Source organism: Ammodytes marinus, assembly GCF_949987685.1.
Source record: "Ammodytes marinus genome assembly, chromosome: 12".
In the NCBI taxonomy this organism is placed as follows: Eukaryota; Metazoa; Chordata; class Actinopteri; order Uranoscopiformes; family Ammodytidae; genus Ammodytes; species Ammodytes marinus.
In genome coordinates, this window is record NC_137216.1 from 24,465,929 (window position 1) to 24,492,354 (window position 26,426).

At 41.4% G+C, this 26,426-nt stretch overlaps 1 protein-coding gene across 1 annotated transcript in view; it reads left to right on the top strand.

The window, feature by feature from the left end:
- arhgap20 (Rho GTPase activating protein 20) overlaps positions 1–26,426 on the top strand; it is a 36,152-nt gene that overhangs the window by 3,681 nt on the left and 6,045 nt on the right. Inside the window, 12 exon segments of the mRNA XM_080038682.1 lie at positions 212–297; positions 8,341–8,517; positions 9,745–9,894; positions 10,661–10,702; positions 11,041–11,125; positions 11,300–11,377; positions 11,640–11,706; positions 12,497–12,703; positions 17,486–17,676; positions 19,065–19,229; positions 20,647–20,756; positions 21,353–21,542. Of these exon segments, the coding sequence (XP_079894808.1) occupies positions 212–297; positions 8,341–8,517; positions 9,745–9,894; positions 10,661–10,702; positions 11,041–11,125; positions 11,300–11,377; positions 11,640–11,706; positions 12,497–12,703; positions 17,486–17,676; positions 19,065–19,229; positions 20,647–20,756; positions 21,353–21,542 (1,548 nt within the window).

Below are 26,426 nucleotides of genomic sequence, written 5' to 3' on the forward strand. Positions count from 1 at the left end.
CTTTTCACTTGTGTTTCTCTTATACTTTTTATTCCTTTTATATTACATTGTTGAAGGGAGCCAAGACTCAATAATTCCATTGCCCATAACTGCTGCTGCTGTTATTGTTGTGCATATGACAGATAAACAATCTTGAAAACTGGTGGTGCGAGCTATCACCTGACCCATTCACCCATCATCTCCTTCTCTCTCTCCCCTTATGATCGTGCAGAAGATGAAGACCTTGGCCCAGAGAAGACAGTCCGCTCCATCACTGGTCATCAGCAAAGCACTTACCAGATCCAGAAGCACGTCCAGGTACGAGCAAGCACACATACTGACACACTGATCGACCTGCTTTCATACAAGTCTATAGAACTGCTGAGGGGCTGACATCGCTGTTGGCCTGTAGTTCCTTAATGGAGCAATGAATGATTTCCCTAAGTAGATGTTGTTACAGATATGGCTGCTGCAGACAGCACCAAAGGAGGAGAAAGGAACCTGGCTATTCGAGTTTGACTGCATGGTTTCTGAGCAGTTTGTAGTTTGCATGATTGATTTGCTCAAAGCTTTTTAAGTTTACCATTTCCTTCCTTTTTTCCCCTAGTTTTGTATAAAAGCCAACCTTTTGTTGTTTCAAACTTGAATATGCCTTTTGGATGGTTGATGCATGCATTAGCTTGCAAACATTCCATTGTTGTTCACACTGAATTCCCTTAGCCTTTCAGCCCCAGAAACACAGATCCAGGGGACTTTAGTGGGTGATAGCATAGAGATTAGAGAGAGGGGAAAAAAAGTCAAGCTCGGAGGCCGCAGGTTCAAAGCGAGTGAGTAGAAATAGAGACTGGCGGTCGGCCCCTTCGACTCATTCATGGCTTAGAGGGGGGGTTTGAATGCCTTCACTTCTCCCAGAGCTATCAGGCCTTTCATCACTCTCCTATCGCACAAATCCCCTTCCTCTTTCCTTTTAACAGGGTCGGAAATAACCATTACAAACCCCAGGGGGAGGCTGTTTATTTACTAGAATTATTTTCTTTTCTTTTCTCCTATATGTTTGCCTCTAACACTTTTTTTTGGGGGGGGGGGGGATTGAAGAAAAAAAATAAGAATTGAAGGAATTTCATGGATTTTTCAACTACATCTTTAAAGCAGAAAAGTGCAAAGAACTTCGAGGCCATCGTCATTTCCAATATGAGCACGTGCCTTGGCAATGAAACTTGATGTGGTGCGACTGACATGACATGTTTATGATGTGTTTGTGCAAGCTGGTGGTAGGTATTTAATGTTTGCAGCGAGGGGGTCAGGCTCAACTGTGAAATTGGACCATTTAGACCGGTGCTGAGGGGAAACACTCAACACTTTTACTGGGTCAGGGCTCTTGGAGCAGTGTGTGTGCGTGTGTGTGTGTGCGTGTGTGTGTGTGTGTGTGTGTGTGTGTGTGTGTGTGTGTGTGTGTGTGTGTGTGTGTGTGTGTGTGTGTGTGTGTGTGTGTGTGTGTGTGTGTGTGTGTGTGTGTGTGTGTGTGTGTGTGTGTGTGTGTGTGTGTGTGTGTGTGTGTGTGTGTGTGTGTGTGTGTGTGTGTGTGTGTGTGTGTGTGTGTGTGTGTGTGTGTGTGTGTGTGTGTGTGTGTGTGTGTGTGTGTGTGTGTGTGTGTGTGTGTGTGTGTGTGTGTGTGTGTGTGTGTGTGTGTGTGTGTGTGTGTGTGTGTGTGAGCTAAAGTGTGTGTGTGTGCGGGCATGTCCGTGTGTGTGTGTACTGAAGAAAGTGAGAAAGGCAACTCACACAGAGAAAGGGAGAGTCGCTCAGTCTGACGTGTGTGTGTGTATATGTGTGCGTGTCTTATAAGTCTAAGTAGGTATGGAGCCAGGACTTGACACCCTCAGCTGTCGCCCCTTAACCTTTGACCTCTCATCAGGAGGTGTATGGGCCGGTGGAGGTGACCTGGGGTCAACACCTCCCATGTCAGATCGAGTGTGCGAGGTGTTCATTAATGTCCGGATGTGGACATTATGTGCACGCACGCATGGGGTGTTAACCAGGGGAGAGGTGGGATATTAAAATGGTCAGGTGACTCACAGTAGGTAGAGTTGGAAGAGCATTGTAGATGTTGTCAATTACTTCTGTATTTTTGGAAAGATCACCGTAATTATTATAATTTCTTTTGGTGAAGAAATGTATCCTCATTTGTGAAACCTTTTCAGACCGTCTCCATGCTTTGGTAACAGTTATATAAAAACAATAGCACTCCCAAATTCCCATTGATACAGCTGTAATGGATACATTCTTCATCCGTTCTGCCAACAATACTTCAGTGGCTCAGTTTCTCTATCCAAGTAAATCACTGGTGCAGTTGTTTTTACAAAGGGAGGAAGGTAACTTGCGTATCAATTACTGTAACTGAAGAGCTTATTTAACTCTGAGCACACAATCTAAAATCACAAATTGCTACAGAGCATCCAGCAGTTCTGCTTTCCTTTCCCACTAAGGAAGAGTCTCCATTTCAGTCATTTTCTGTCTGATTTCTCTTTTAAGGAAATCTTCTGCAGACAAAGCTCCATGATAAAGATCTCTAGTCTTCTCACCAAAATAGAACTGACTTGCTGACTGGTTGTCCTGGTGGATACACCTTGAAACAGTTTCACCAAGCTACTGTCTGATTGGTTCTTTCAACTCCACCCTATGGAACTAATTAGCTGTCGCTCACAGAAGTCCGGATTTGTATTACAACACAGGGGAGGTAATCTTATTTGATATATTCATTATGAGCTGGGTAATATCTCAGAAATCTAAAAATATTTGAACGATGGATGGTTAGATGGTATTATCTTTCTGTTCCTGATTATAGTACATTTATTATCAGTTGAATATTATTTTGAAGTGAATGGTTGAATAAAATGTGAGCAGTTAAATTCAATGAAAACAACTTTATTGTCCATCAAAAACAAAGTGACAAAAAATTGCCTTCATTTTAGTGGATGACTCAAACAACATGAAAAGATTGACTCCCATTAAATCAGACAAACAGTTCAGTGAAACAGCAGACACGCATGTGACGCTGCATTAAAAAGCAGGGTCTATTTCGCCTTGTTTAAAGTGCATATTGCGGTGGGAATAAGAGAGTTCAGAGTTCAAGTGATGTGATATGCCCGTTATCTTTGCCTCTTTAAGCCTGTATTTGATGACCTTAATTCATTCTAATGTTGACCTACTTTGGAGCATTAGATGGGATTCATGATAAAATGCATAATGGACATATGAATAATCGTTTTTCAAGAGGCTTTATGAGACTTATATATATTTTACAGCTTTTCATTAAGAGGGAGTCCTTTTCCTCCCACTTTCCTGTCTTTCGCATCAGGCCAAGAGGTGCTGAAAGGCTGCAGCTCAGTCACTTACGTCACACACACACACACACACACACACACACACACACACACACACACACACACACACACACACACACACACACACACACACACACACACACACACACACACACACACACACTTACAGTATAGTGTATTGTGGGCTCAAGCGAATAAGTCCCTTCCCCCCTCGGGCAATGAAATCTATACTGCAGGAAGGTGACTGCATCGTAAAGCATTAAAACATATGATTGGCTGACACCCCTGACCTCACACTTTCATTCAATATCTCCAGTGTCGCCCACAAAGTGACACACTCACAAATCTAAAAAACACACCACCAGACTGTGTGCAGACATTGCATGCAGACATAGAAACAATGCACAGACATCACAACAACCTGTTGTTTGCAAGGAAACAGATACTTTTCTTTTTGATTTGTTTGATTTGTGTAGATTTCTTTCACTGTTTGATGACATTTGGTCCCCATAATGAAATATAGAAGAACACACACGCACTCACACATCATGCAACAGATATTTCCTGCTTTTAATAATGAGATCTGTTAAGGATATCATGGCTGACAGCCCTTGGACAATTCTCTTTTTGAGAGTGGGAAAAAAAGGAAAGAGTTTCAGTATTCTGACCTCATCCCACGTGTGTGTGTGTGTGTGTGTGTGTGTGTCTGTGTGTCTGTGTGTCTGTGTCTGTGTGTGTATCCTCTGGCTATAATAAAAAGCTTTGGACGTGTGCCAGGGATGACAGTAGTTTGTCTATGGAAATGATCTGGAGCAGGCTGAGGTGTGTCGGGTGGAAATGGGGAATAGACGGGAAGCAGTTTGATTTTAATAATTTGATATTTTGAATGTTTTTGCTTCAGTGTGTGTGGGCAGGACGATGACATCTTCTTTGGCTTTTCCACAAAAATAGTTTAAGAGTTTCTTGAGGTGGAACTCCTCTGACTCTTTTACTCTAAGTGGCTGCCAATGCTTACTAAACAATAATCAATCTTTCAATTCTCAGCATAAAAGTATGTGTATAATTTGAAACTTTTTTGCCTTTTTTTATTAGTTGTGGTTTTCTGGCCAACAAACTCCACTCTTATAAACCTAGCTTCCAGTAACAGCAAAGCCCCTTTTTCGGATTTTTTTTGAAGGGTTTTACCTCAAGGAATTGTTGTTCTGTAAAAAGTTCCACATATTATGAGAATAGTTTTTATAGAATATATTTATTTTTCTCCAAAAATAAATGATATAGAAATATTTAGTTGATAATTATAGAGTGCGATTTTAGAAGTGTGTCCTTAGCATAATGTCTGTATTGTAAGTTTTATTGCAGTGGTCAACAAAAGCCCCCACTGTGGATTTAGGAGATGGTACAGACTGGTGTGTGTTTGTGCAAAATGACATCTTCTTTAATCTGCTGGCACTCACTCCCTGTCTGTCTCTCTTTTTTTATCTCTTTTACACACACACACACACACACACACACACACACACACACACACACACACACACACACACACACACACACACACACACACACACACACACACACACACACACACACACACACACACACACACACACACACACACACACACAATTCACATGCACACACAAACACACACTTAGCCGTCAATGGCTGCTTTCATCTAGGATAAAGAGGTCAAACTACTGATGATGCAATCCTCTCCATGCAGAAACACACACGTACACAAGTGGAACGGGTGATACAAAAACATAATTGCACACGTACAAACGCCCTCCTTCCCCCCCCGCACCTGACATATTCCCGATATTCACACTTTTAACACGTACACACACACTTGCACTTACTCACTGTCACATCTCTGAATCTCCTCTTTCACTGCGTTCTTTGTCCTAGTCAAAGTAAACGCGTTGTGTTATTAAAAAGGAGCGAGTAGCCTATTCTATTCATTTAGATCTTCTTGGTTGGTCTTGGATTGATGCCATACACACTTAAACATGCTAGCGGCCCTGGAATCAGATATTGTACCGCAGGCAAATCAGCTGCAGATACAATCATGATACAGATGATACACAAAAACACACACAGAGTCATTCTTGGGGTTATAAATACTGGGCAGATGGAGGGAGTTATATAAGTGCTTGTCATTGCTGCCCCGGGGGGGGGGGAGTCAGACTGCTCGGTAAGGGAGGGCAATTTGTGGGGACGTTACAGTGTTCTAATGAGGCTATTAATTAGGCTAGTGTGGGCATGAAGAACTTGAAAAAGAGAAAGAAGCCTGAACTGATAGCAGGAGAGAAAAGTGAAAGACAGAAATTATTTGTAAGAGAATGGTTGGATGATGGATTTGTCGGCAGAGAGAAAAGTGAAGAAAGAAAAGATAATCATAGAGAGAGAAAGAAGGACGAGAAAGAGAAAGTTTCAGCTGTTTGTCCAGCTGTTGTCCTCCTCAGGGCATAAATGTACAGGTGTGATAGTGTGTGAGTGTGTGTCCATGACTTAGAGTTTACTCATCTTTGCTATCCCTGCCTCCTCTGATTTAAAAGACTGAGTAGGTTTTTGAAAATAATCAGATAATGTCAGTCTAGATGAATGATTCAACTCACTACTACTAAGGTAACATCAATTCAAAAGTAACACTTTTTTGTTATTCGACCTAACTATTTATTTCAACTTAACATTTTGCTATCATTTCTGATACCAAACCTAAATGCTTGATTCTAAATATGTGTGGGTATGTTTTTCTAATTTGGTTAAATATGTTGTTCGACAACCTTGTCTTAATTCTAAGCCTAGTTTAGGGTATACGGAAAGAGAGCCTTGTTGGACACATTTCTGATTTTGGTCAACTACACTTATCAAAGCTAGATGGCATTTATTCTGATAAATTGCATCAACCTTTAATATAATCATCCATCCCCGGTGGTGCCACTTAATTATTCATGCTGGGACATTAGTATGCTGTGTTGTCCATTGTACACTGGCCCCTTTATTGTGTTCCAAAAAGTCAACAGTTCTCCCCACGGTGCCGTGCCTCAACAATGGCTGCCATGTATGCGCCGGCTGGCTGAGCACTCCAATTTATCAACATCACCTGATGTACAATGGAGCCATTAGCAGCTTGCCCATCACATTCAAAGGACCGCCGGATCAGCTGCCAATCTCACATTCAAGATGGAGGGATGTGCGGTGAATACGGAAGATGTTGTCTTTTTTTGGGGAGAGCGAGATGTGAAAGGGGCGTTCTGGGAAGGTTTGTGTGTGTGTGTGTGTGTGTTCCCGGATCTGCATGGACAATAAGAACAGAGGATGTGTGGATAAACTCAATAGGAATTTGTAAGACTCTTGCTCTGTATGCGGGTGTCAAACCCAAATACAACTTAATCCAGGAACCCCACAATCCTCCCAACGTCCCTTTTGCGGTGGTCTTTTAACCCTTAGAGCTGTCCTGTGGTGGCACATATAGCATGACATAAAAAGAGCATTAATGTTCAGAGCTCCAATAGCATGATGCTGGTTGAGTCATCAAGGACATGGAATATTCATTTCAAGCTCTGTGAACTATTGGGGGGTCTGTCAAATATTGGCACAATGCTGAATAAGTTCATGTTTCATGCAAGTATGTGTCTGACAAAGAAAGAAAGGGATGCTTGATTTATGGCAGTGCAGAGGTATGTCAATGTTTTTAAAAGGGGGGTGAAAATCATTTCACAATTTACCACATGGAAACTCTTTTCTTTTGTCCGGGAACAATGGCCGATTGTTGTGAAACTGTTGCTTTTGTAATTGCCATAGCAACATGGTGCCAGGCCGTTTTATAAAGTTAGTACTGCTGACCCAAACAGGTAATTGGTTTTATTCCTCTCACCACCGTCTTCCATCTGTTTTTATTTTTACAAAGTTTTTTAAGTGAGTTTTCAGCCTCATTCTTGCAGGGTGACAGGGTGCCCCACTGAGAAATCAATGCCTAATTGGCTGCATTCATAGCTTTTAATTGAATTCACTCTGGCCCCCCTTTTGGACTTATTTTTGGATGACACACAAAGACAGACAAAAAGGGCAGCAGCACTCCAGCAAAGCCATGTGCTCTTCGTTAATTAATTGCGCAACCAATCAGTTACGCAATGTAGCCGGAGGGGTTTGGGTGGCCGAGAGAATCCAATCTTTTCTCTCTTCCCAGTGACACTTCTACTGGCCTACTATTTTTGTTTCTATCATTTGTATAGTTCCTTCGTATTCTTTTGTCAAACACTTGGGAATTAAAATTGGCTACATGAATACAATTTTATTTACCTATTTACTACAGGGGCTGTTGTCGAAGGGGTTATAAACAGAATTGGGTTGTGTGTGTCAACAATATGTAAGAGAAGGAATGAAGAGTACAAACTGTGAGGAGGGTGTGTACATCCGTGATACAGCTGAGTGTGTGTGTGTGTGTGTGTGTGTGTGTGTGTGTGTGTGTGTGTATACATGGCAGAGACACAAAAAGGCATTGACAAGAGATAGAATACGTGTATGTGTGTTGGAAATGTGGGTCTTTTATCTGACAGTGAATGGTAAACAGGAAAGGATAGAGCTCTCAAACTATTTCCTCTTCCTCTAAAAAATCCCCCCTCCTCTGTCGTCTGTCCATCAGTGGCACAGATTGACAACAGATGCAGTTTTAATTTAAACCAAATTGAAAGCATTTGTATAGAAGGAAACAGTAGTTACAAACAAGACTTTTTTATGATGGGTTAATTGCAACATAACAATGGCATCTTTCTTCCATTTACTTTAAAGAAAGCTCTTAAAAGCCTGTGATTTTTGATAATTGGTTAAAGTATAATGGATAAAACCTATCTGACTTGACTTCAATTCACGCCCCAAAATCACACATCCCTTATGCAAGTGTTCAAAACCTGTTGTTGAGATTGAGAAGCAGGCCTCTAAAATACATACCAGACCCACAAACCTCTCCTTCTGGGGATCAATCAATGGTTTTATTGTGTGTTTTGTCCCTCAGGGAGAGCTGCCTGACGCCAGTGAGCCCAGAGACGTGTCCCCTGGTCCAGGCCTTGCTGGCCGAGTGTCCCGGCCGAGTGTTCCTGGATCACTCCCAAACGCAGCTGAAGACAGGACTGCAGATCCAAGAGAGACACCTTTTCCTCTTCACAGACACACTGCTAGTCACCAAGGCAAAGTAAGTTTCCTCACTGTGTGCCTTGCGGAATGAATGACAGAAGAGAATAAATGAGTGTGTGTTTATGTAGTTGTGTGAGCGTGCTGCCTGAGTAAGATGGAAAATGGAGTAACATAAACATAAACAGGAAAAAAGGTTTGTGAGACAAAATGGAAAAACAAGGAAACAAAAAAAAATAAGATTTGTTCCAAGTTGTCCTCTATTACTGATACCAGAAAACTATTTTTAGAGGACAGAATCTCCTTCGCTTTACTCCCCGGCTTTTTTCCCTTTTTCCCTCCCTTGTTTTCTCCCCCAGTATGTAATTATTTCTCAGCCAATTAAATCCATATGAAGCCTAGCGGAGATCAAAGCAGCACTGGCCTGCCTTTGGCCCTACAGTATGGGGCTCCCCAGCCACAAGCTGCCACACACACATTCAAAAATAGAAACTTAAAGAGTTTATGTTTTTGAAGTTCACACACACACACACACACACACACACACACACACACACACACACACACACACACACACACACACACACACACACACACACACACACATACTACTGCTCTGTGTACTTGTGTACTTACTACACACACACACACACACACACACACACACACACACACACACACACACACACACACACACACACCCCTCAGTGTAGACACAGCGGGACTTCTGTGGTTTTGTGCCGGTGGCTGTATTGCATTGTTGCTGAAATCAGAATGAGTTAAAGGAATGTGTTTTGGTATGTGTGTGTTTGAGAGGGAGAGGGAGAAGAAGTTAATAGAAGTTAATTGATAGGCATGTGCATTTGAGTGCCTGTATATGTGTGTAATAGAAGGGAGAGTGTATGCTGCATTTGGAGTTTTTCCCTCTATAATCACAGATGAAGCGGTAAATAAATACACTGAGCGTGTCTATCTGAAAATGCTGGAAATAGCTGGATCTTTTTATAATTCTAATCTATATGAAGCTGTTTTTTGAAAGACTGCTATGCACTAGTAGTCCAGGCATTATTATAGAGGTTTATGGAAAAATTAAGGAATGAAAAGTTAGAATACAACAGTAGGGGATCCGAGTACATTCCTTGTGGAACCCCTTTATAACGGACTTGCCATCTGGCATTTTTCAGAATTGTCTTAGAGTAAACAGGCTAAAACACATTAATTTTGAATGAAAGTCATAGTTAATAGCAGCCCTTGCATAGTTTAATGTAGCACACTGTGTCTTCTGCAGGTCTTCCACTCATTTCAAGGTGAAAGCCCAAGTGCGAGTGTGTGAGATGTGGATTGCCAACTGCTTGGACGAGGTGTGTGAGGGAAGCACCAACCCTGTGAGGAGCTTCGTCATGGGCTGGCCCACCTGCAACTATGTGGCCTCCTTCAGGTACACACACACACACACACACACATATACATGTACACACGTACAACATGACCAAGTTGTCAAAAGTAGATTTATTTTTCAAATCTATCTGAATTTGACAGACTTACTTTTTTATTTAAATGTCGTTAAATTTCCATTTGTTTACTATTTCTTAAATGCAATTTCTAATGTCTTATCTTGATGTATTTCATGCCCCTGTAAAGCACTTTGAATGGCCTTGTGTCTGGTGCTATATAAATAACCTTGCCTTACCTTATATGACATTCAGTAAATTCAGTTTCCCATGCCAATCACATAAAACACATTTGATAAAAGCCTCTGTGAGTAACTCCAATATACTTCTGAAAGGGTACACTATGTTCTGGAGTGAGAATGCACTGTTTAAAAGGGAACTGAAAGCTCAACAAGCAAACCACAAAATCCCTAAACCCCTTTTAGCGAGAAGGAAGTTCCTGGTCATAAAGCCGCTCAATCCAACTAGAAGAGATAACCACCCACGCACAACACGCAGACACGCGCAACACACGTACAATACAAACACATTCATATATGCTGTGCTGCATATTCATACCCTCCTCAATCCAAAATTGTAGTCATTCACACACACTCATTTTCCCATCATGGGGAATCCAGTCAGAATCCAGTCATAGCTTGGTGTGAAGCCTGTGGTTTTGCAAGAAGGAGTTGCGTAACAGCAAAACAGACATTTGCCGTTTACATAATTTCCTCTGATTTCTGATATATCACACTCTTTTCTCCTCTCTAGCTCTGAGGAGCAAAAGGACAAGTGGTTGCCACTCATCAAAAGGTAAATGGTATTATATGGAATTTATTCTAGCTTATTGGTTATCCTTGCAAATCAAATTTCCCTTTCTGGGAAGAAAAGATTTGATTTGATATGAAACAAAATTGATAGGTAATGACATTGAAATTAACTGGCCTGACAGGAGTTATCATTCGAATTAAAAAAGAACATGCAGTTTAAATAATGCTTTACAACTAATGCTTACATCATAAACATTAATTACCTAATATTTACCATGCCGCTTTCACTCCAAATATCAGTTTTCTAATGTCATAGCGCTGGGTTTGGATGTACTGTATGAACACAGCTTATACTCATATGATATTTTATTTTTCCAACAGTCGGATAAATGAGGGAAAAGAGAGGGAAGACCCTAAGACCATTCCTCTGAAGATATTTGCGAAGGACATCGGAAACTGTGCATATGTAAGATTCCCTCCTTTCCCTTCCCTCTGTGATTTTGTATTGCTTGTATCAGCACAAAAAAGAAAATTGTTTGATCGTTTCTTGTCCATCCTTAAGTGGGTTGAGTGCTACCACTTATGCAACACACAAACAACCAGATATTTCCATAATGTTTCCAAACTGTTTTTCCACCAGGCCAAGACACTCGCGGTCAGCAACACTGACAGCACCACTGATGTCATCCGCATGGCTCTGCTGCAGTTTGGCATTTCGGTGAGTAACCAAACACTCATTGCTGATACTTTTGTTCAGCAACTTTACTTTTGATGTGATGAGTTTTAGACAAATGTGTGATGTTAAAAGTAGCCTTTGCTGTAGTTTTTCCAGTCCAGATGTTAGAAATAGTAAGTTGGCTTAGAGTACAGGGTTCATTCATGCGTTTATGCAGGTATAAAGGCAGGAAAAACATAGACATTTTTTCATTTAAACGTTAAAATAAATTTGCTAAACCTGATTATCTTTTTCCCTGTTATAGGGCTGCGTGACAGACCACCGGTTGTGGGTGAGCTCCAGTAAGGACGACCTTCCATACCCTCTCATTGGTAAGCTTAGATAACATAGACATTAAAACCTTACTATTAAAACACTATTAAAAAATGGCTAGGGGGCGCCCTTAGCTCAGTTGGTAGGGCGTCCCCCCATGGGCCTCGGCCAGCAGCGGACCCGGGTTCGATTCCAGCCATCGGTCGTTCTCTGCATGTCACTCCCCTCTCTGCCCCATTTCAACTCTGTCTCTACACTATCAATAAAGCATAAAAATGCCAAACAATATCTTAAAAAAAAAACAACATGGCTATTCAACAGTGATGAAAATCACTCTACTCCCTTTTAGCCTTAAAATGTTTACCCTTACAAAAGAAAGTCACCTATTCCAAATAGTGTGTGATTTAGATTTACTGGTTAAGTCATACTGAAGTTCAAAAGTGAAAGAAAGGATTGCATCTTAAAAAAAATCTATTCAAGTTAAACAAAAGAACTCTTGTATCATCGCCTTCCACAACCAATATTTTGGAAAACCGACACTGATGCAGAAAAACACCCACAGTGGGAGTCAGCGCTGAATGAAATCAGCAATGCCTCAAAAAGCTCCACATCTGGGAGCATTTCAGAGCACTTTTTTGTCACAGTGGTATTTCCGTGACATTCGCTTACCATGGTCTTTTGTTCTGTAGTAACGTCCCTGTAGTAACTCTAAGGCTAATCACTGCGCAGCACGAGTGCCCCAATTTTTATCAAATGTTTTACTTTCACATGCACAGACTACACACATACCAGACCAATGACCTCACATTTCTAAACCTTGACCCCCCCCCCCCTCTCTCTCACACACAGGCCATGAGTTTCCGTTCAGCATTAAGATGAGCCACATTCGGGACGGTGGGAGCAGCAGCGGTGGAGTAGGGGCAGGGAGGGACCCAACCAGTCCTACAGATTGTCCACCGGGGGTGCTGCTGCTGGACCAGTGTCTGCCCCCAGACACCCAGTGCCAGTTCATCCTCAAACCCAACAAGGTCACCCAGGGACAGGCTCCACTTTTAGGTAAGACAGCTGCTCATGACCCCTCTCCCCCCCACCACTCCCCCTGTATGGGAGTCCAAACTTTTTAATGGGAGACATTTTTCAGAACATTTGGGTGACTTCAAATAACTGTGTGTGGTAAAAGTTTGAAATCAATTTCACCTTTCATCAGTGGACTATGTCTGGTATATAGAAATAAAAATCTAGACAGCTGCTCGGGACCCCCCCCCCCCCCCCCCTCCTTAATTGGGAGACATTCTTCACAACATTTTACTTTGAGTGACTACAGATAACTCTTTGTAATCACTTTCAAATCATCTTCCAAACCATATTCTGCAGTCTTCTTCTTCTTCTTCTTTTTTTTTTATACAATCAGAGCACACTATCTCTGGTGCTACCATATAAGCATTTAACTTTCTAGCCAAGTGAAGCCATCCTGCTGTTATTTCTTTTGGCCTTGAGAGAACAAAAACAAATTTTCCTGTGGGAAAGTTGCAGCGTCAAGGTGTTTTCCAAAAAACAAATTGCTTAAATTGCTTCAAACCACAAACCGTAGTCCTCGTTATGTGTTAAAGGTTCAGCATTTTGGATTCAAACCTGCATGGCTAGGCATCAACCATGTAACCACCGTCAGCGGTGGCCATCTGCTCAAGCTCGTGAAAATGATCTGTTAACACTCCAAACACATGAAATAACACAGAAAACACTGGTGGTTGATGTTAAGCTTATTATTGTACAATAAGGAGAAGATACCAAGAAAGAGCGGCGACGGTATGTGCTGTGAATATGAGCTTTGGAAAATATGTTTTTATTAAATCTTGACATTTTGAGGTTTTTAAGCTAATGGTCGGCCAGTGCCAATAATCTATCCGTAAATCCAATTTTCTTTTAAACCGCCAGACGAAATATGAGGATACAGACGTATTTATTGCAGCACAGAAAATTCTTCCTGGAATTTATTTCACTTACATAAACCATTTCACGTGTTGTTCGTGCTCATTGCGACACTCGTACATAAACACTGTGTTGTTAGTTTTTTATTCATTTTATTATCTTTTTATTGAGTAGTTCACGTCAACTTACAGTAAAAATTATATTTAATACAAAGCCAAGATAATTGGATTTGTAAGAAAACTAACAAAAAATAAACAAAACTTATTGTACCACAAGCATGCGTCTCCCAGCCTTATGACCATTTCCTTTCATTTGTTACTACTTGGCAACAAAAACAAACACCCAACTGAACTATTTACATCCAGAGTACAGTTAGCTCTAAGAATGAAACTGTGGTTGAGGAGAATTAGGTGCCTAGTTGAATGGTGGGAAAGGAGAATTTAGCGGACGAGGGGTTACAGAAGGGGTTAGATGAGACGCAGCTTCTATATAAGAAAAACAGCAGACAGACAATGAGGAAGAAACCATAGAAGGGAAGGATGCCTGTTGGAATAGGAAGATGGAAAGCGCAAAGAGATGACACAGCTATTGGGTAACTCTGAAGGTCATCGTAGGTGAAGGGAAAAATATACATATGTGACGGACCGAGCGAGAACAATTAACAAAGGGACCACAAAGGAACCTTAAAAGTTGTATAATGTCACTTTATTTGACCATGGACAATGTACAAAAAAACATTAGGCTTGTTTAAGGCAAGTAGATATGTCTTGAACTAGGTTTTTAGCAAATTGCTATTTTCCACCTGTAGACTCTGGGAAGGTAAGTGGACTAATAAAATACCTCAAAAATAAACAAGATACAATGATATGGATTAAACATTAAAAGGATTGCAAGATACAATGATATACGTACATAAAACATACAACAATATTAAAATAAGTGCTGCATTGCATATTTTATAAAAACATGCATATTATATAAGTGAGAGGGACAGAAAAATATGAGCGGGAGGAGAAAGGAAAAACAAGGGGAACGGTGGACAGTTACAAGGACGAGTATAGGGGGATTACAGATAGAGACCGGGGATGGAAAGAGGAGGAGACGAGGTTTAGACCAAAACAAGTTGAAGAGAAAAATGTGTTTTCCCGTCAAGGAGGCCACAGTTTGCCAACAGCAATCTTCAGCCTCAGAATGGTTTGCCTTGAGCGTAAAACGCGTCTTACATAATCGCTCCATACCAGAACCCACCACCTAATTGCTCACACCCGACCCCAAAACACGAATGCAATGCGCGTTAATGAGGTGCTAGCCATGGCAGAGGTCCCTTTGCCCCCTTTCAGGCATTTCTCCTAAAACAATCTTTTAAGCAATTCCAATCTCAAATGTTACTAAGCAAATACCAAAATAAAACTTTTTCCCCCCCAACATTGTCTCAATTCCTCCCAAGACTTGTCCATTGCAACACACTGCATTCTCCATGCATGGTTTGATTTGACATGCCTCCCCTGCTGTGATAGTGTCACGGTTTATCACAAACCCAAAGGGACTCATGATATCTGGCAGACTGAGAAATGGAATAAAGAGTAAACAGGCTGACTCACTGATTTCTTGGAAATGTGAATAAATGGCAGCTTGAAATAAATTGATTCTAGATACCAAAACAAAATCCATACCCCATTACTTGATATTGTGGAAAGACAATGTAACTAGCTTCCTTTCCTTGAAGGCCACCGTAGCTTCTCTAAGGAGGTGTTAACAAGGGAGCGTTGCAATCTATAACTTTCATCACTAGATGACTCCAAAATACTCCTAAATCACACACTGCACCTTTTTAAAGGTATAAATTAATCTGGAAAAACTCTAAATCTGAGTTAACCACTGCTCCAGCTATGCTAGTCTTGGCTATTCTTTTGGTTTTTATTGCTCATTAAGAGAAATACTACATCTAGCACCTGTTTCATAACACGTTAGCAGAAGATTATTGCAGCATGACAGACATTGCCCACCCAGTGTAGGAGTTAGTCTGTCTGTGTTTCCTCGTCCCCCCCTCTCTATAACTGCTGCCTGACTAGACAGCTGCGGTGATGTAACTCTTGATTCACAGCAGCGAGGTCATGTTTTTTTTTCTTCAACGATGGCGAAGGCGCGCTGAGAAGTGCCAGAGACGAGCCAGTAATTATGTTTCTGTCTAACTTTGTTCCAGAGTGTGTTTGGGCATGACGCCATGCACGGCAGATCGTTAAATAATAAATTCTGTGTGAGGTATGCAACATATTTGGTGGGCCTTTTTTAGGGGGGCCTGCATGCTGCTGTTGGGCCATCCACCCATTGCAAGAATATTTGGTTTGTCAAGAGCATTCCACCCTTTTGGATACAAATCACAATCGCTTGATAACGTGCAAGAAATATATATATATTTATATGAGAAATAATAAGACTTATCATCAATGTCAATACATTTTCCGTCTATCAATTGATCAATAAATTGACTGATCTATTTCAGCACTACTCCAAAACAGCTGTTCGTATTAGAACTAGAAAGGCATCTCGCAGTAGTAGCTCTGAAGTGGGTTGCTTATTTTACGACGCCCCATTGTGCTAACACGGGTTTGAATCATGTCTACACTTGGAGATTTAATGAAACGTAAATGTTGGCTGTACATTCTCATCAATTTGTGCTCCGATGCACGCGCAGTATGAGGTTTCATAACTGCAGACACATGCTGAGCTGTTATGTCATAGAGAACATGTAGACGCACAGAGACGGTGAGAGAGACAGATCTGCAGACAGACATTTGAAATAAAAACAACAGGTAGGTAGACCCGGTGACTTAAGTTGGAACCACTATGCAAACACTCAACAAGGAACCAATCATACAGAAGAATGAACCGCTGATTCACACTAACATCATTGTATTTAATTTGTGTGTGTGTGTGTGTGTGTGTGTGTGTGTGTGTGTGTGTGTGTGTGTGTGTGTGTGTGTGTGTGTGTGTGTGTGTGTGTGTGTGTGTGTGTGTGTGTGTGTGTGTGTGTGTGTGTGTGTGTGTGTGTGTGTGTGTGTGTGTGTGTGTGTGTGTGTGTGTGTGTGTGTGTGTGTGTGTGTGTGTGTGTGTGTGTGTGTGTGTGTGTGTGTGTGTGTGTGTGTGTGTGTGTGTGTGTGTGTGTGTGTGTGTGTGTGTGTGTGTGTGTGTATCCATATGTGTGCTCTCCATGTGTGAAAGCATTCATGCATGTTTGACACACCTTGTGTCTCTCTCCAAGGGCTTGGGACTGTGTGTTCCTTGTTCAGTGTTTGCTCAGTGGTTCCATGTCACCATGTCTCTACCTGTGCTGTTTGTGTGTCTGTCTGCAGGTCACAGTCGCAGGGAGCCTTGACATTCATGTCTATGCTTTCACACACTAAAGCACACAAACGGATTAACACAGACACCGACACAGACACGCACAAACCAATTAGATAAAGTTATTATGCAAGTGTGATGCAGTTCTTATGAAGGGCCACGGGATGGGAGGAGGTTTTTTTTTTCATTATTCACATTGAGAAAGAAGTTGAAATGTCAAGAATAAAGTTGAATTACAATTTCGAGCAAAATGTCTATGAAACTCGACAGTTCAAGACTGCCATAAAGTTGGAAAGATTTGATCTTCTGTGTACTGGACAGGTCAGGCAACCATGTCCAAAAAGTCCAACATCTGCCACTTTCAGGCTAGCTTCTAAACAATTAACGTTTTGGGCGAATCATCTAACTGTTGGTGGAGGTGAACTCTCTTCCCTTGACTGGTTGCACTCCCGTGACTTCAACGTGCATTACTTCCACACCACAAGTTTGATTGTATCTGAAAGCACAGCAGCTTCACCTCTTCCTCTTCCCCCTCTCTATCCCCCCCCACCACCTCCCACCTCACAGAGCCCGGTCAGCAGAAGTCTTTCAAGAGGAAGCGCTCTCTGATCAACTGGCCTTTCTGGAAGGGCTCCAACACCCAGCTGGACGGCATGCCCATGTCCCCCACCTCACTATCGCCCACACAGGGAAGGCTGTTCGGGAGACCGCTGAGCGCCGTCTGCTCTCCGGACCATGGCCTGCCCAAGCCTGTCATGGTGAGCGCACACACACACACACACACACACACACACACACACACACACACACACACACACACACACACACACACACACACACACACACACACACACACACACACACACACACACACACACACACACACACACACACACACACACACACACACACACACACACACACACACACACACACACACACACACACACACACACACACAGGTCAAGAGGGCCAGCAAGAGGGGTCAGGTCAGGACCAAGGCCAGAGAGGGGTCATGGGATGATTTTGGGGTTAGGGTGTATTTGGGGATATAGTGGTATTGGTATGCGGGAACAGCTTCATATTTCAAAAACGCTTTTTATGGAGCTTTTATCTGGTATAAATTAATTAAATAATTGGGAATTTTTTTGGGATTACTTGAGAAGTGAAACCCCGGTCTGTTGAATAAGCAATTCCAGACTGCACACGCAACCAAGATGTTTCCTCTCTGATTATATATGGCGTTCCAAATGCTCCTTCAGGCCAGGATTGTCAAGAGAAAAATAAACCAAAAAGGTTTATTAGATCTTTTTGTGGATTGCCTTAAGCTACTTATTAGCGTACATATTCTTCCCTTACCCTAATCTACAAGGAAAAACATTGAATAATTCTCCCAGTGTGGTGTTCTTAGAGGTTTTAATAATAGTGAAATTCCATTTAATGCTTGAACAAATAATTATTCAGTCAGATTTTTCCAATTGTTTTCCCCCACAATTTTTTTTTTTAATTCTAGGAAGTGAATGTATAAAACAGAAACGGTATGGGGTTGAGGAAGCTAAATTCACTTAATCCCCGTCTCCTCTGGTTTTAGAAAACATCACTGGACTTCTGGCAGGATTTCTGAGCAATTAAGTCCTTTGGTGTCAAGCTGTAAAATGCTTTCTGGCTGCAAATATGCAATGCAACAAACTGAAGCTTTTCAGTTCTTAGCTCTCAGTTTATTTTTCTGTACTGTTTGAAAACTTGAGCTCCTCTTTTCCATATGGAATAATAAAAATGATTTTATGTACGCAAGATTGTTGTAAGCTTGAAATTGTTGCACTCTTTCGGCATCTTTAAAAAAAATCTTAAGGAAAAACCATATGATTATCGATGGTTCATTATGTATTCTACTTAGTGCACTGAGATCACCTGTATTTGTGGTAGTTGTTTATAATGGTGTCTAATCTTGTGTTTGAGTGTCTGTTTATTCTCAGTATACTATATGTTATCGGGCCTCCTTCCGAAAAGCTTTTGGTAACTTATTTTGGGTTTCCCATTTCTCGCGTCTTACATTTCCCAAAAAAGTGTACCATCAAAAGATTTCCTAATGATAAGATGAAGTTTGAATAAACTAAACTAACTAACTAACCTTCCTTCTCTACAGGACATGTTGGTGTTCCTGTACCTAGAGGGCCCGTACACCCGGGGCGTCTTCAGGCGCTCAGCCGGGGCCAAAGCCTGCAGGGAGCTACGGGACAGGCTGGACAGCGGGACAGAGGACCCCGAAATCACACACCAGTCTGTGTTTGTGATCGCTGCTGTCCTCAAGGTAAACACATGTTTGAACGGTTATATACTTGTGAGGACATTCATTGAAATAATGCATTCCCTAGGTCCTTACCTTAACCATCCAAATGTAATGCTATACCATAACCCCAATCCTTGCACTAACCGTTACCTTAATATAATTCTAACCAAACCTTAAAACCTATAGTCTTAACCCTCAAACAGCCCTTTAGAGGCCTGTCCTGTTGTGAGAACCGGCCAAAAACGTCCTTACTTTCCAAAAATGTCTGCAAGGTCTAAAACTCAAATTCTCACAAAAATTGTTGTACAAGTATTACACACACACACACACACACACACACACACACACACACACACACACACACACACACACACACACACACACACACACACACACACACACACACACACACAGCTCAGCCTGGTCTCACTAGTTTGAAACCAGACAACAGCAAAGCAGGATCGACTGATGTGAGTCCAAAGTCACATAAGTCCAGACAGGATAATCTGTCTGTGCACAGCGAAGGCGGGCTGCCAGTCAACACACACACAAGGTGCAGCATTGTTCAGCATCCAAACCGGCCCAAACAGCCAACACAGTGTCAGGCATCCAGAGAGCTGCTACAGGGGCTTCATACAGAGCCGATTCATCTCCACTCAGTTTGGGGCTTTTACCTTTTTTCTTACCTGCACAAAGGACAATGATTAGGTCTCACCTCAGACAAAAAAAGAAATTTGTCTTTTGTCAGAAAATGGATGAGAACCAGTTATAATAATGAATTACGAGTTTGAGTTTTTTCTCAAGCTAAAATCTTTCACCCCCCAACTGCCATCACCACACTGAACAGTCACACATGGGCAACACATCCCATTCCATTTAATCTTCTTTTTGCACTGTATTGCATTGTGAATGTGTTTGCAAGGTTTTTGTATTATTTAAATTTTATGTCATTTGAGGACACATTTCTGTCACGTATGACAGACAGTAAAGTGTTTTATCTTATCTAAAATACATTAACATGGAAGTATTCATTAAAAGATTAATATTGGGATTTATGTTTTTTTTTAAATTGATTTTAGATGTTTAGCTTTAAAACCAAATTGAGATTTGGGATCTCTCATTCGGGATCTCTTTGTCCCTGTGTCTGCTTTTTGTGTGCGATTTTTCTTTTTGACCTTATTATCTTACCAGCTATTTCTGTTCATTCCTCAAGGTGTTTCGTGTACCAGATGACCTCAGTAATATGGCACTCTTTATGGGATACTACATTTAACATCTATGTCAATATATTTTGAACTTTTCTTAGGCTTATTTTTCATATATTTAAGGAAGTTCGTGGAAGGAAGTCTGTGAGGCCATTTTAAAGGCAATAATTTATAGTTTAAATGATTGACTTGAGATCTTGATCATTGAACGCGAGATGTCTTTTTGCACACAGGACTTCCTGCGAAACATCCCGGGCAGCTTGCTGAGTGTGGATCTGTACGACCAGTGGATGGATGTGATGGAAGGGGACGGAGGGAAGGAGAGGACTCAAGATATCCAGAGGTAGGTTCCTTCAATACACCATATGTACCGGTAATACCAAAACACCATACTGCTAATTTAAAAGTAATTCTATACAACATGTTATATGTCACTTTTTCCACAAACACACATGTACACACAGCAGGTCATACAGATGTTCCTTATACAGTCTGATGAACAATTATCAGAGGCAAGACCTGAATGAGTTAAGTGTTCTGGAGTGTCTCTTTTAGTGGCCAAACACCTTACGCTGCCTGAAACCTTGTTGTTTTTTTTTTTTTTAAATACGCAATGTTTATGTCTAGCGAGAGAAAGAAGAAGAACTTTAACTTGCACTTTAGTTCCAGAAGCAACAAACTGAATTCCTTTTTGCTTGGGAAAAATAAAATAAAAGGAATAGTATAAAAGCAACGATGAAAATAGTTTATGGTGGGATTCCTGTGGAGCCTGAGATCATCAGCAAACAACATGAGAACACACACACACACACAGACAGACAGACAGACAGACAGACACACACACACAGAGAGAGTGAAGGACAACATGTGCAGTGAAGCGAGTGCTGTAATGATTTAGTTGACAAGATGTTCTTTTCCTTCCATCTCTCTCTCACTCAGGTTGCTCCACCTCCTGCCCAGCGAGAACCTGCTCCTGCTGCGACACGTGGTTGCCGTACTGCACTGTATCCAAAGCAACGCCCTCGACAACCAGATGAACGCCTTCAACCTGTCCGTCTGCATCGCGCCCAGCATGCTCTGGACTCCAGCTCCCAGCACCCCCGAGATGGAGGGGGAGGGCACCAAGAAGGTGAGGGGCTACACATGCATAAGCACACACGCACACACACACACACACACACACACACACACGCACGCACGCTCGCTCACTACATACACACACACACTGAGACAGTGTGCAGACTCTGCGGAATGTAACGATTCAGTGGAATCATAGTAGCAAACTGCTTCCGCATGGCTGCGTACGTGCCACTGCGATGTATGAAACACATGTGATTAGATAGCAGACGGGTAAGAAGAAAGCGTGTTGTGTTTGCACACGTGTGTTCGCATGCACTCACAATCTCTGTCAGCTTAAAAAAAACATTTGTCAGCAGACTGAAGGTTTCCCTGCGGATGTGAGCGTTAACCCCGCAAGCAGGAGCTGACCCACTAGCACACAGCTGTAATACACACACACACACAACCACACACACAAGCACACGCATGCACACGCACACACGCTCAGTCACGTTCACATGTCATCGCTGACAATCAGTCATAAGCTAAAATCACAACATTCTTACGCGCCGCTGAGCTCGAAATCCCCGAGCTTAGAGCAAGACTTGACAGGAAAGAGGAAAAGCTTCACAGTTTCATGCCGACTTACTCCCCTAGCCCATAGAATAACATGTGTTTTGTGAACCACTTATGTCACCGTTTAAGGGTTAGTTATCCCAGATTAGAAAGAAAAACATACTTTTTCATGTGTCACCGGTGGTAAATTGTCTCACAGATGGCTTTGGTTTTGTTTAGTCAGCCTTTTTAAAGTATTTCTGGGATCAATTTGACGTGATGTTTTTCCTTAAAATGTCCACAGAAACTGTTGACCGGAAACACATTTTATTTTTCCAGATATCTGATTATAACAATTACATGCCAAAAATCTAATAGTTAAAACAGTAGCGGTTGTAGTGACCTTCTTGTGATTGTTTTTCGGGCACTACATTTCCCTTAAGTGTAATTTTTTGTAGAACTAAAGTTTATCCCAAAGGTGAATCAACATTGCCCACTCTTTGTGCCTCATATCTTGGCCTGCCAGGCTAACCTGAAATGACTCACTTCCCGAGCAGTAGCTGCAGCCAGGGCCCACATAGAAATCCCCCCTTTTGCCCACCGGAGTCTGTCATGTAGTCAGTAAGACAAGGCATACAAAAGCATTTTGATTTGTGGTCTATTTGGCAATACAGTTACACACAATCTCTGTGTGTGGCTGCTTTGCTTATCTTGGTGTGTGTGTGTGTGTGTGTGTGTCTCTGTGTGTCTCTGTGTGTGTGCTTAACTTGGTTGAGGTTCATTGAGAAAACATGCAAAGAATTTCCTACAGAATCCTGAGGCCAAGTGTGTGTTTTAGCGGAAAATGGTGCCTCTGAAACATCCGTTTCTTAGAAACACACACACACACACACACACACACACACACACACACACACACACACACACACACACACACACACACACACTTGTCAGCACAAATACCCTCAACACCCGCAAATACCTAAATATCTCTTTTGCAAATACTCCCCTGATAACACTTCGCACACTGCCTGTTTGTGTGTGCAGCCTCAGCGAAGGAGGCCCCTTTTTCTGGGAAAAAACCTTGAAAAATAACAAAGTGGGATTTGGACATTTCCCCCCTTGTGGTCGGAGCCAGTGGCCAATTTAAACTGGCGTGGGCCCCTGGACATGCAATGGCTGGTTTCCAAACCTTTTGTGGAGGCACGTGAACGCTCATTTTAGGCCAATTCGGCTCAGTCTTGGTGCCCCTGCTTCTTTCAGGCAGCATATAATTTAGATGTTTTTGGCCGAACCTAAAGACGGGTAGGAGTGTCTGAGGTAAATGGAGCTTTAGTTTTAGTATGACTTAAAATGGAAACAGAGACACAAATCATTAAAAATAAGTTGTTTTTCTCTTGGTTCTTAAAAAAATGTGAACCAAAAGTTACTTCTTGTTTTTCAAATATTTTCATTTTATTTATTATTTTAATCGCTGTAACAGACCGTATCCAGTTGTGGAAACAACAAACAAGTGATACACAAACGGCTCAATAGACTTTTCTTTGCACACTGCTGAATGTATGTTGTTAACTGATAACTTCGGAAATTACCCTCTAACTCGCGGACGTGACATCTATTGACACACACACACACACAAACACACACACACACAAACACAAACACACGCACATGCACGCGCACATGCACACATACACACACACACACATGTGTAGATAGTGCAGGTGCTCCATGTATTCTGCGGTAGTAATATACAGTATACTGTGTATATCTTTTGTGAAAGATATGGTTGATTTCCTGTTTTTCTGAACGGTTGAGGGAGAGTTTAAGATAACATCCTATTGAGTTAAAGAAGAAGAAGAAGAAGAATGGATCAGCTCTGAATGGGCCGTTGATGGAGTGGTGAAAACCTCCTGGATACCTACAGGCCTTTTTTCTCTTAGTGTGCAGTATCAGCGGGCCTCTTCAGGTGACAGGGAGGAATTCTGGATGATTGATAGAATTGAAAGACTTGCAGGACGGCTACATGAAGGAGAGCGTGGCATGTAGCACCACGGAGGAAGAATTAATGTGGTAAAAAACAATAGAAAGAAAAAGGGAGGGGTTAAAAAGGCTTGTGCAATAATCATTTTATTTGTCCTTTAATTGTTTTGATCAGCATTTGCAAAAATCAGGTTTGTGTGTATCAAGAGTTCACGTGCAGTGATTAGTAACCATAGAATAGTCTTTCATACCTTCATTGAGAAATGCTAGCCAAGAAACTACATTTACTTTTAATTATGAAGGTGATGAGCACAGGTCCAATAGCATTGTTTAACAATTATGATTAAGTTTGCTGTAGGACCAACGTGACATAGAGACATGTTTTTATACATACGATGTTAAAAAGAATAGTTCTATTAAAGAAAGCATTCACTTTTTCAACCCAATATTAGCCCAGTTTTAACTGAGTCAATGTTTTACCTGTAAATCACCTAATCTCTGTCGCACTGAATGGTGCACAATTACAGGATTTATTTGGTAAGTTGCACCATCAACTGAACAGTGTTTCTCCATTGACAGAAGCATGTTTACCATTGCCAGATAAAATGCCTGTCAATGACGTGCTGATCTTCAGGAATGAGGCAGTGGAATGTGGTTGTGCAATGATAGTAGACAGAGTAGTATTCACATGTAAATGTAAGAGATCTTTACTATAATCAGAAATGGGTCTAGCCTCTTACAGATAATTGCATTGTTTCCACCCTAACTGAAGCAAATCACTTGAAGAAAAAAGTAAACAGCTTGTGAAATGAATGCAGTAACGTGTGCAGATACCAGCACACTGCAGCGGAAGGTAATCTACCTGCTGCTTTCGTAGTCAGAAATTTCAGAGGCGATGAGGAAGGATAGCACATAGATGAGACATACAGTACGTGTGTTCATATTTGATCTTGTGTAATTGTATGATAACTGTAGATACAAGTTATGTATAGCAGAGCTTAGAGTTGGACATTATCAGAGTAAAGTGTGTTGTTAGTGTTAGGTTAGTGTACACACAGAGGAGATAAATCTAGAGGGGTTAATGGTGCATTTGCTCTTTGGTATTGTAGGGGATTAACTTTGTCTGATGCTTCAACGAACTACTGTGCAACTAATACATTTATATAACTCCTTCATCTGTCGGGTACAAAAAATTAACATTTTTTGTCTATTTGCTTTTGTCATTATATAACCTCTCAAGAACATCCTCTGTAAAAGGGAATCAGTGGAACAACCAAACCGATGACATAACGATTCACAGTTTTGTCAGTAGCGTACAGCGACATGGAAAATGAATTTGTCTAAAATACAGTTGTGCATATGTTTTAATTTGGACCTGCTGATGAAAATGAGCTTTAAGCTAACGCTGGTACTGTATATCAGATTGTAACATTTATGTTTATCATTGTAAATGGTACCATGCAAATAAGATAGATGGACCATATGCGCTAGTTTAAGCACACAGCAAAAACATTCATTAAAAATGTAACGTAAACCCAATTTAAAGAAAATCACAGCTCATAATTTCAACAAGTACTAGGAATCAGCGTGTTAAAAGAATCTGAGTGGAAACAGGTCACATGAGCTCATCCGATTCTCACATTCGTTTGATGTTTTGAAGAAAAAATTTACTTTTCGATCATAAAAATAGGCAAACAACTGCAGCCCTGTTGTGCACGTTTTAGCCATACCCACTCTCCTTCTGAACACACATGGACACCATAAAAACATACGCAAAAACAACAACATCTGGCCCGACAAACAAACAAACAGAGGGGGGTCAAAAGCCTGGATTTCCATAGTGTTGCAGGAGCAGAGTGAGTGACGCAAGGGGAAACTCATTTATAAACACAACAGGGAGATTTTAGTGGACACCTTTATCTAAAGATGGCCGACTATTTGTGTCTGACGGGAAGACATGTTTAGTAAATTGTGTTGGTTTAGTTTAAAAGGTGGCGTTTTTCAGCCAAAGTAACTGGGATTTATTTGAAGACCATTGCCAACTGGGCAGCAAATAATTCCTAGAAAGCGCATGCACTGTCGACATTTGCCAAAATTTCACGAAATTTGCAGTGTGTGGACTCTTTAAGAAATCTGTGCAGATTGGTAGGCAATTTTAATATGAGGCATTTCCTCTATTGTCTTTTTAGGGTGATTTGCTTGTGGGATAACATGAGGCACTTTCTTATAAGACATTCAAGTTTTCTGGAAAAAGCTTTCGTCAAAAACTCCTACACTGGATTTTGTCGTTCTTGGTCAATGGACAAGCATTTGAGGAAGTGATAGTCAAAGCAAATACATGGCGTCATATATTATCATCAGTACATTATCCAGGTCTGGGAAGACAACAGTTTGATGTTTTCTCTATCGATGTGGA